The 11,399-nt window shown below is 57.5% G+C and overlaps 1 protein-coding gene across 1 annotated transcript; it reads left to right on the top strand.

Annotated features, from left to right (window-relative positions):
• Positions 1-1,009: 1,009 nt before the first annotated feature.
• NICN1 (nicolin 1) lies at positions 1,010-10,504 on the top strand. The gene is made up of 7 exons (XM_030569850.1): positions 1,010-1,062; positions 1,288-1,426; positions 2,960-3,148; positions 3,978-4,088; positions 4,932-5,006; positions 8,007-8,111; positions 8,673-10,504. Exons 1-7 carry the CDS (start codon positions 1,025-1,027, stop codon positions 8,712-8,714), a joined length of 699 nt encoding a protein of 232 aa, XP_030425710.1. The 5' UTR covers positions 1,010-1,024; the 3' UTR covers positions 8,715-10,504.
• The last annotated feature ends 895 nt before the right edge of the window (positions 10,505-11,399 follow it).

Raw genomic sequence — 11,399 nt, 5'->3', positions numbered from 1 at the left:
TCTGGCTCTCTGGATCCCTAAGATCCTTTCTGGCTCAGTCACTAGCCACTGGGCTGGATGCAGGATTCTCCAGAGGTTCTCTGGCCTGGGTGATTGAGGAGGCCAGACTGGATGGGCATAATCCCTCAGGGGGCAAATCCCCTCAAGCAGAAAGGGATGCCCATGTGACACAGACCTAGCACTGCTTGGCAAGCTTGCCGTAGTGAGCTGGGGGTACTCGGGGCGCAGGCCAAGCCGCTGACAAGGGCCTTGCTCGCCACCCTCTTTCTGCCCAGCTCAGTGGCAGTACGCCTGTGGAGATCACACCAGGCAGCAGCTGAGCTTTCCTCTACAGCATCCTAGTCCTACTGGCTGTAAAGAAAACCCAAGCACAGCTCAAGTGGCACAGGAACTCCCTTGTCATGGCTGTTGGGAGTTCACTCTGAAGCCTAATGGAATTATGCTGGTGTGAGGCTTTCCAAGGGGATCAGGTTAGCAGATGGAGTTGGGGAGGGGCTGGAGAAAAGCCCTGTGGGATCATGACACGGAGGAGAGCCGGGCAGGTAGGCCAGGCAGCCCATGACCCCCGCACCCTGGCGAGCAGGGATCAGCCTCTGCTCCCTTGTTGGGTCAAAACTGTGCAAGGGGGAGACCAAGTGCTCCCCAGCCAGCCCCAATGCCCCCCAACCATACCTGCCAGCCAGCCCCAATGCCCCCCAGCCATCCCCCGCTCAGCACCAATGTCCCCCAGCCAAGCCCCTCAGCTTCCCTAGCCAGCCCAAATACCCCCCCAGCCAACTCCCCAGGCCTTCCAGCCCGATTGCTTCTCCAGCCAGACCCGCTGCCCCCCCAGCCAGACTCCCAGGCCAGTCAGACCCCCCCTCGGCCATCCGGCCCCAACGTCCCCCAGCCAGACTCTCAGTTCCCCAGCCAAAGCCCCCCACCATCCAGACCCCCGCAACCGCAGTCCCCAGCGAACTGTTTCCATGGAGACAGGCGGGGGCGGGACCTGTACTCCGCCAGCCCCGCCCCGGAGCCATGTTGGATGGAACTGCTGGCGCCGAGCGCGGGACACCGAGCGGGGTGAGAGCGTCCCCCTGCCGCCCACCACAGCCCCCCTCCAAACACCCCGCTAGCCCAGCCCCTCCCCAGTCCAAATCCCCCAGGCTAGCCAAGCTCCCTCCCCGTTTCCAGTCCCCTCCAAACACCTCCTCACCCTCCGAACGACCACAGTTCCCCCCGAACGGTGCCCCTGGCCTGGCCAGCCCCCCCCCCGGTGCTGCCTGACCTGCTGTTCTCTTCTCACAGCCGCCCCATGGCGACCGGCCCAGCCCCGTGCACCGTCCGCAGCCCTGTGGCGCTGCAGGTGGGAGACGTGAAGACGGACCTGGCTCGGCCTGGTGTGGCCGTCATCGATGTGGCCTTGCCCTCCGCCCAGCCCCTGGATGTACGTGTGGGGCTACGGGGGTGGGGGTGTCGCCCGTGCACCATGGTGGGAGAGGGAGCTTAGTGACAGTCACAAGGCAAGGGAGAGCTGCTGCGCTGTCTACAGGGGCAGGTAGCTGTGGCTCTGGGATGTGAAGGGTCCCTCAGGAGGAATAGGGCAGCTCTGGGGAAACCCTGAGTAGCAGGGCTGCCCTGGTCCCCATCGGGTGCCAGTCTGCATGCTGTTGGGTGCCCTGATGCAGCAGCAAGCTAAGGTCAGAGCCCTGGCTTGCTCAGCACGCTCATTTGGACACTAGGGTTGGGTAGGGTTCTTAGGGCAGATGGACCCCAGGTGGGCATCTGACACATGGGGACCCAGGTGCCATTGGGTGTGTGGTTGAGCAGCTTCCACTGCATCCAGTGACAGGGCAACATGTCCAAAGCATGCTAGGAAGGGGCACTGCCACAGAGACAGGGAATAACAAAGCCACGTGGGCATGCTGGTCCCCTGCCAAAAAGCAGCAGTTGGTGGCTGAATGCCAGGGGAGCTATTGTACACTTGGGGCTCGAGGACATTCCCGTGGGTTTTGGAAGGAAAAATGCTGCTTGCCTCACCCTGAAGTAGCTGGGAGGGAGGACTTGAGGACCTCATCTCCACCAAGGGAAAGGCTCTGCATGCAACCAGCTGGACGGGGACTGGCTGGGCACTTGGGGCAACTTATGCAGCACTTAATAACTAGCCTTTCCCAGGTCAGAGTTGGGAGCAGGGCAGTTTTAGGCCCAGCCAGTGAACCAGCCTGTCCCAGAGCCATGGCAGTGATGCAGATGCTGAGGGAGAGCACCACTGTGTGTCCAGTGTCTGGAGTGTAGCAGAGGGGCTGGATTTCAGAGCAGTGGCCAGAGGCAGGTAGTGCAGAGCCACAGCCATCTCCCTGGGACTAGGGGTGCTGCCGGACGGGAATAGCAGAACGTGGATTCTGTGGCGTGCTTTGTGCAGGAGGTCAGACTAGATGATCATATTGGTCCCTTCTGACCCTAAAGTCTATGAGTCTATGAAGCAGGCTTCTAGGCGTGGGCAGCTTGTATCGAAGAGTCTGAGGGAAAGGTAGGTTTTCAACTGCTGTATTTCTATTTACTGTGTCAAGCCTGGAGCCAGGAGTTGTGCGTTTGGAGAGAAACAGGTTGTGAAGCCAAAGGGACCATTGTGCGCATCTACCCACATGTCCCACGTAGCACAGGCGAGAGGATGTCCCCAGAATAATTCCTAGAGCAGCTCTGTTAGAATGCAGTCCAGTCTGGATTTAAACAGTGTTGGGGATGGAGAATCCAGCTCTGCAGGGCTGGTCATCCCCATGCCTTTCCTGCTGCCCATCAAACTGAGTGGATTCACTGGTGGATTGAAGATGTGACTCAAAGGAGGCCCAGTGGATTGCTACCTGCCTTTCTAGGTGGCAGAGGGCAGGTTGTCCCCGGGTGGGTACCTGCCTGTCTAGGCGGCAAAGGACAGGCTCTCCTCATGGGGCAGGCTTGTGACCTGCACATTGGGTTGTCTCAGTTGCAGGAAATCATCTTTAAGAACTCCTACACGGCTTTCCTGACTGTGCGAGTGCAGCGGTGCCGCCCCTGTGATGTGGGGCGCGATGGCGCCAGGAAGTGGGTCACCTGCTTGTGGAATCACTGCCTGATGCCCAGCCCACACACAGAGGCTGGCTCCCAGGATTACTTCTCTCTCTCCAGGCATCAGGTCAGGACTCTTGATGCCACTGGGACTGGGGATCTGGGCCTGTGGTAGCTGATTCCTGTGTAGTTAGAGCAGCAGCAGAGCCCTGATTGTGCCTTGGCCACCACTGCCCACAGCCGGCATAAGTGCAGCTGGGCTGGGCCTGCTGCTCCCGGGAGGAGAGAGTGCTGGGGAGAAACCAGGTGGTACAGGCAGGCCAGCTGCGGCTTGCGTGCCCTTAGTGCTGGGCTGCAACTGAAGCACTAAAGCAGGTACGGGCTGCTGTCCCAGCAGATCCTATGGTGCTGCTCATAAGAGCAAACTTGATGTTGAGAATCCTAATCCCTGTGGTGTAATCAGGATCTCTTACTCCTCCCTGAATTGTGTGTAGTGTTGTAGGGCTCTACCACAGAGCCAGCTGCCATTCAGTGCTGAGGGCAGTGGCTGAATTGCCCAATGGAATTCTTGGTGCTAGAACCTCTGCTTCCCCTCTGACTGCTGCTGGGGATGAGGGCCATCTCCTCTCCCTGACTCTGTGTCTCCAAGGCTGACAGACCTGATGGTTTATTGCATTGCAATAGTGCTGGGACCCCCACCAGCACCATAGTGCTGGGGCCCACCCTGAGCTTCCAGTCCTTGTCCTTATCCTGCCTGGTGAAAAGGGCTTGGAGTGCGATTCTTGGCACCTATCTATAACTCCTCCTGTCCAGCCATCTGGCATCGGGCTCTGCTCTGCCCCCTGTAGCTCCATCCCCTCACCAGAGCTGGCAGCCCTTGTGCCCCTGGCTCTAAATAACTAGCACCCAACCCCCTCACTGCAGCACAGCTTTTGTTGCCCTGTTGTCTCTGGCAGTTGCTGTGTGATGTGGATCAGGTGACTGCCATGCGTTTGATTCTTCGCCAACCCTCGCCGTTTTGGCTGCACTTCACCCTGGAGGAGCTGCTGCTCTACCCCAGCGGCCAGCGGTGAGTGACTGCTGGGTTGGTGTCAGGCGTCTTTCTCCCGCGGCAGTGAGTGTTGCACAAAAGCCACCTGTGCTTGGTGAGACTGGAATCGCCCCTGGCCCTGCCAGCCGCGTGGCATTCAGCCCTGCAGGACTCTTCTGGGACCTTGCTAGTCGTCTCTGCCTCGGACTGCTTCCCACAGGTTCTTCTGAGGTTAGGAAGCAGCTGCCCATCCCTTAGCCAAGGGTACCCTATCTCCCCCCGCTTGCTGTGCTGTAAAGGCCCCCCCCATCAAGAATGCAGATGCAGGGGGTACCAAATCCCACCCCGTGTCCCTCCTGGCAGGGGCTGCCCAGACTCTGGGTCTGACACGTGAGGCTCACCCCAGACCCCCCTTCACCCAAGCCCCAGGGAACTCAGTGAAGTGCAGTTTGTAGTCTGGGCTGTGGCGCATGGCTCAGTGGTCTCAGACTCCTGGCCATGGAGGTCTCTGTCTCTACAGCCTGCGGCACCCTGTCATCGGCTTGGCCCCCGCACTGATCACCTGCCTGTGCTCCTTGTTGTTTCTGCCTGTGCTGTGACTCTGAGGCTATCTGCACCAGCAGGATTATAGTGATAGAGCAGGACTGCCCAGGAGGCCTGGGAGCAGAGATGAGGCAGCACACTGCTCCGTCCGGACCCGCACTCCCTTTGCTTCTGGCTACAGTGCAGTTCCCTTGACCTAAGGAGCATGTGTTGAATGCAGCAGTGGGGTCCGCAGGCAGCCTTCCCTGTGAGCACGGAGGAACCAGGCCTGCCTCCATCCGTATGGCATGGGGGTGGGTAGGCTCTGCTCTTCTCATCTGCCACCTTTGACTCTTTTCAGAGCCCTGCAGACAGACTTCCCATCCTGGCTGTCCTATCTGGCCCCCAGCAGCAGCCAGAAAAACTGCATGGGGTAAGCAGCCCCTTATGAGCAGCGCTGGAGCTGGGTCTCCCAGGAGCAGTGGCATGTCCCTGCCAGAGTTGGGGTGTCCTGGGGGGACGAGGGCAGCAGGTGAGGTCTCTATTGGGGGTGGGTGTCCTGGGGAGAGAGTGGGGTGTCCCGGGGGGAGAGGCCATGGTTGGGTTTCCAGTTGGTGGTGGGGTGTTCTAGGGAGAGAAAGTGGGGTCCCGGCTGGTGGTGGAGTGTTCTGAGAGGGCAGTGGGCACGGTCCTGACTGGTAGGGGAGGGGGAGAAATGTCCCCTGAAGCAGACAGCTCAGTTGGGCAGGGCAGGTGGGTACAGTGGGAACTGGGCTCGTAGGGGCCATGATCCCTGCCAGGTGCATTGGGATCTGCATGCACACTGATGCACTGCAGGAAGTGATGAGGAGCTCCTGGACTCTGGGGAATGGTAAATCAGGGTCAACATGCCAGGTTATAGTTGAGAGCTGCATGTCTGGGACAGGGGGATGGGCACCATAGTCTGCACTTGGGAAATGCAATTAGCCCTGCCCACTAGGAGCACATGGCCTGTTTGTGTTCCTCTTGCACACCTGTCGTAGTGTGATACGCACAAGGACTCTCGGCAAACTGCCAACACTGCTCAGCGAGCAAATTGCAACTGTCTGTTTGAATGTGCAATTTGAAATCCAGGCCACTATTGGTTCATTCTACAGGTCCTCCCCATCCCCAGTCAGGGGACAGAAACAAGCCCCATGCCTGTCACTAGTCAGCTCAGCACAAGGAGCTGTTTGCGAGCTCCCTGCAGAGAGAATTGCTTGCTAAATAACTTGCCCCCCCCACCACCACACCTGGGTGCTTCTCACCTGTTTGGGCAGTTTGCAAACAGCAAAAGGCCAGATCCATCGACCAGGTGTGCATGTGTGGGGGGCTTACCCTGACTCAGGTGGGCCAGCCAGCAGCTAAGCCTCCAGCAGCTGGGCCTTCGCCAGCACAATCCACAGAGCATTGTCCCATCTTTGGACTGCTGTGTTGCTGGCACTCAGCTTCCTTGAGGGCCGCAAGCGGAAATCCAGCAGCGGTTGTTATAAGAGAGAAAACCCCTGCCGGCCTTGTTCAAGACCAGGAAAATGTGGTGAGCAGTATTATCTCCTCACACATTAGACAGACAGTGCTGTGGATTTCAGCTCTCTGTAAAGCTCTCCTGGGCTGCGAGCACCCTGCAAGCTCTGTTGTGATGGGTAGAGAGCGTGGCAAAATGCGCAGCCTGGGAGTTCTGCTCTGAGAGACTCTACTACATGGGCAACCAGGGTTGGGTGGCTGAGTAGAGGGGTTGGAGTCCCCAGTGTGGGGGAGAACCTCAGTGGTGCTGAGTGGAGGGTTGGAGACTCCGGGGGGGGACCCGGTGGCACAGCATGGCTGAGTGGAGGGTTGGGGGGCCCAGTGGGGGGGAGAGGGGCCTGCAGGCACTGAATGGAGGGGAAGCCAGTGGCACAGCACAGCTGAGTAGTGGGTTGGAGACCCTGGTGGCGCAATGTGACTGAGCCAGGGAGGGCCCAGTTTGAAACTCCTGCACGTAGACTAGTGCAGAGAGTGTCTGCCGAGGGTGTGGAGATCCAGCTCTGTGATATTTGTCCAGTTGTGATTCCTGGCCCAGATCTTGCACTGCACATGTGGGGCCGGTGCCTGCACTGACCTGCCTGACCTTGGCGCTATTTCTGTGCTCTTGCTCCTCATCACTCAGTTTCTTTTCTTAAAGGGGTGCCCCAGGGCTGTGTCCTCAGCCCTTTGCTGTAGGATGCACTGTAGGCCTGTGAAGTTGGTGTTCCGGGGGCCACTGGGGCTGTTTGTGAATGCCAGGCAGTGGCAGCTGTGGGTGCGTGCCACAGAATGAGGATGTGCCTGGGGCTGTGCTCTTGGACCACCCTGGGCAAAGCCATGCTGAGGAGGCACTTGGAGGGCATTGGAGCCGAGTGAGTCGACTGGGCTGTCAGCGCAACCTGAGTCAAGCTGGAATTTTCAAGAGTTTTGGAAAAAATAGCAAATTAATTTCTAAATTCTGTTCAGCTCTCCCCCATTCCCCATCTAGAGTCTCCTGGCTGTGGCCTCTCCAGCACAATGTGTGCTGTGCAATCAGTCTGATTTTGTTAATTAACAGCGGCTTGGATTTGATGTCCTGGCTGTCGGTTCCGGGCACGCTTGCCAAAGACACCGAGCTTGACATGCTCAGCTGGGGAGACATGGCTCATGGCAGCCTGGATCTTCCAGGAAGTAGCTGCTGCAGATTCGACACAGAGCGGAGCTCTCTGACCATGCAGCCAGAGAATGCTCCTGAATCAGCTGGGCAGCTCAGCTGGGAAGAGCAGGCCTCCGGCCAGGCTGGCCCTGCAGCATCCAGCCATCAAGAAGGGGTGTGATGTTCCAGAGCAGCAAGTAGGGAACTCGAATGGCAGGCCTGGCTGGGGCAAGAGTCCTGGCAGTGATGTGTGCTGCTGATTGGAGTAGTCAGAGGTGTTATGTGTGATGCCTTCCCAGTCCATCCCCTGCTTTGTGGTTTTCTGGGAGAGCAGCGGTGCCTCATGCACTAGGCAGGGTTTGTGTGCGCAGGCTGCTGGCTCTACTGCAGTAAGGCCTGGAGGCCCCCCTGTGCCAAGTGCTCACCGTCTGAAAGCAGATAAAGCAGAGTGGAGCAATGAATCAGATTCTCAGGATTGAAGGGACCTTCTGGAGGTCATCTAGTCCAACCTTCTGCTCAAGGCAGGACCAATCCCCAGACAGATTTGTACCCCAGTTCCCTAAATGGCCCCCTCAAGGATTGAACTCACATCCCTGGGTTTAGCAGGCTAATGCTCAAACCACTGAGCTCTCCCCGTATCTGAGACAAAAATGGGCTTGGAGGAGAGCAGGGTAACCAGAGAGCACTTGTCCTGTGGCAGCAGGGAGGTGAGGTTACCTTAGCTGTCTGGAGCTGCCTTTAGGAACACCCATCTCAATAACCATTGCTTGTCTGCAGGGTGTCCCCGACCCGGAAAAGGTGTCTACTGAAGTCCAGCAGCTGTGGGTACTAACAGAAATGATCCGCGCCAACCAGACAGCAGCCCGAATCGGGCGTTTTGACGTTAGTTTCCAGTTAGCTCTGTTCATTGTCCACTGGGGCTGGCCCCCTGCTCTGGGTTTGCTGTATGGCCCAGCATGCGTCGAAGGGGCAGGATGTATTTTGGGCACTAGCAGCATTTGAAGTCACTCTGAGCTGCTCCCAGCTGGCCATGCTGTATGAAATGCCATCAGACTGCTGGGAAAGCTCCTGAGGGTTCCAGGTCCAGGAATATTAGAGGTAGGGAACTCTCACCTCCCCCAGTCCCAGCCTCTCTGATGTTCCAGCTCCAATTCCTCTGTAATAGAGGAGATTGCTGAGAGCCCCCATGCAGCCTGAGGTCCCTAGTGGGCACGTCAGAGGCTGTGGCACCTGCAGTCCCAGCAGCGGCCCCAAGGGGTTGTGTTGGGTGCTATGGGCGCCTGCAGTCCCAGCAGCGACCCCTACAGGGCACATCAGGGGCGCTCAGCTCCTGCAGTCCCAGCAGCAGTCCCTAGGGGGCGTGTCGGGGCTCTCTGCTCCTGCAGTCTCAGCCAGCCGCAGCAGGGTGCCCTAATGGGAGTGACACTGCTCTCTGTGTTCCAGGTGGATGGCTGTTACGACATCAATTTGCTCTCCTACACCTGAGCTCTGGCCCAGACTGCCTGCCCCATCTGCACAGCACGTTTCCTTCATCGCTGATCAGAGTCTGCCTCAGGTCTCCCCAGTCAAGAGGATTGTTTTCTCTCCCTCCCTGTTCTGTGCTCCCTCAGCCTCCCCCACAGCATCTTCTGGGCTTCTTGACTCTCGCCAGATTCCTCTGTCTGCATCTCCCTGGGCCTGCGGACTTTCTCTTCTCCCGGCACTGCATAGCTCCCTGTTCTGGGCCCGGCAGGCATGTCTCCAGCCTCCTGAACAAATCACATTGCAAGTGTTTGGCAGAGTGCCCCCCCACCCACCTTGGGAATTTCAGATGAATCCTACTTCCAGGGGGATCTGGGGTGCCAATAAACCTAGGGTGGGCGAAGCTCAAGGGACATGCTTGGCTCCCGGAACAGAGTTACTGCCCTGAATGCTGCATCAGAGCCCTGCTCCTCTGAGCTTGGAGCTGCCTGGGGCTGATGTGCTGAAGGCATGGGAGTCGGCGGACAGGGGAGGGACTGTGATGTTCCCTGGTTCTTGCCATTGCCTGTGGCTGTGCAGTGGGAGGTGCTACCTAAAAGCCACAGGGCTCCTTTGGCAGTTTTTGTCTGTTCTCCCTGTTCTGGTAGGGTACAAGTGGTACAGGGATGGGGCATGGCGAGGAGGGACAAGGACTGTCAGTTGGAGCCTTCCAGGCTGCAGATTTTAGCAAGGTTGCAGGGCTCAGTGCCTTGGATGGGGAGAGCTGTCTACGGGCTCTTGAGATCCTCAGCACCAATGGCAATCAAAGCATACTTCCCCAGAACCCAGTCCAGCCACCCCCCATTGCTCCCAGCCCCAATTGGCTCCTGACCCATAAACGTGCAAACTCTGTGAAGATGGGCAGCTTGTCACCTAGCCCCTCTGATGGCCCCAGGGTGCTCCCAGATGTTCACTTCCAATCATGGAGTAAATAGCAGCCACACAGAAGAGATTTGAGCTCTTAGTCTCTGGATCCCAGCCTGGAGCACCTTCCCTCAGGGCCCTGGATCATGGCCTGGAGTGCCTCCCCCACCCTACCACTGGGGGTTGTCTCTCTCTTCTGCAGTGCTGGGCAAGACTCCCAGCACCCCTGTGTGCTGCTCTTGAGCACCCAGTCCCTTGGTAACACGGAGGTGTGGGCTGGTTTGAGGGCTCACCGGCCTGCTCAAAAAAGCAGGGGATGGGGTGTGTCTTGAGAACCCCTGCAGCAATCGAGCCCACTTTGTGCCATTAACTCTCCCAGGAGTCTTAGTGGAGAGTGCTGGCACCAGATGTGGGGCAATGGCATGACTGCTACTTTCCGTGGTATTCAGGGCAGCGGCAGGAGTTGAACAGCCTGGCCTCTCCAAAGGGGGCTATAGTAGTGAGCATCTTCCAGCCTTTGTCGCATATAACCTCGTGCCCACTCTGGGAGTGGCTGGCTCCAGTATCTGGCTGGGAACCACGGTCCAGAGAGACTTGCCCAGGGTCACATAAGGAGTTTGTAGCAGAACTGGGACATGAGCCCTGGTCTCCTGAATGCCAGCCTAGTGCCCTCCCCCTGAGCCATCCTTCCTGGCTACATGCTTCCTTTCTTCCATCCTTCCTGGCTGCACGTGACTGGGCTGGCCTGAGTAGGACATGGGTCTTAGGTTGTAGCCAGCCATGCTGTTCCCTCCAACAGTCACAGTGCCCATGGGGATCTGACCTCTGTTCTGCCTGTCCCCACAGGGGGATGCATCGTGCATTTGCTGGATCTGCACCCAGCTGCTCTAATAAACAACCCTCAAAGCTGAGCTGTGCTAGTGGTTTGTCTGAGTGGAGCCCAGCTGGCACGTGCCATCCCTTCTGTCCTGCCTGGTCATTGTCACTTCTCTCCAGCCCAGCTGAGGACTGCCTGTGCCCAACCCAGCCTTCCCTCAGCTCTTAGAAGAGGGCAGCTGGAGCTGAGGGCCAATGTCCATAGGGAGGACAAGGCCAGGTTTCAGGAGAGCTGGGGTGGGGGAGGGTGCAGAAGGGATCATCCAGCCCGAGGCTTGTGGGGGTGAATAAGGGAAAGGCAGTGTTACCTGCACAGTCTAGAGCACCCTACAGAGGGCTCAAGGCATGAACCAGTCAATTTAGGCACCCCTACCCTTTTCCTTCTAAGGGCTCAGGGTGTAAGGCACCTGTCCTTATGTGACCCAGGGTGCCAGGGCAACCCTCACTGAAAATGTCAAGGGCAGGGCAGACTGCAAAAAGGAGAGCAGACACTCCCCAAAATGGTTAACACTGAAAATCACACAGCTGCCTTTATTGCATTCCAGTTCTCTGGCACCCAGTCAGGACCTAGGTCCAGTACAGTGAGAAGTTGTTTAAAAGCCCTGCTCATATATACAAAATGTTCTGTCCTCAAAGGGCCAGCCATGTTACCAGGTCAATATTAGTTTGGAACTTCCCCCAAATACCATGCTGCTAATCAATCCTTTAGTGTCTAAAAATAAAGCTTGTTATAAAGGGACAAAAAACAAGAAGAGAGTTAAGTGGTGAAGCAAGTCAGATACATACCGAGACTTCAAAGTCCATATATCAGGTTCTTAGCCATATTGATGAGTTTGCTGTCTTGAAAGTCCCTCTGGAACACGTCCACAGCTGGGATGGGTCATTCAGTCCTTCATTCAGAGCTTTGTTTGTAGAAAAGTTCCTCCAGAG

Source organism: Gopherus evgoodei, chromosome 7 (genome assembly GCF_007399415.2).
Source record: "Gopherus evgoodei ecotype Sinaloan lineage chromosome 7, rGopEvg1_v1.p, whole genome shotgun sequence".
Classification (NCBI taxonomy): Eukaryota; Metazoa; Chordata; order Testudines; family Testudinidae; genus Gopherus; species Gopherus evgoodei.
This window is presented reverse-complemented; position numbering and strand designations above follow the sequence as displayed.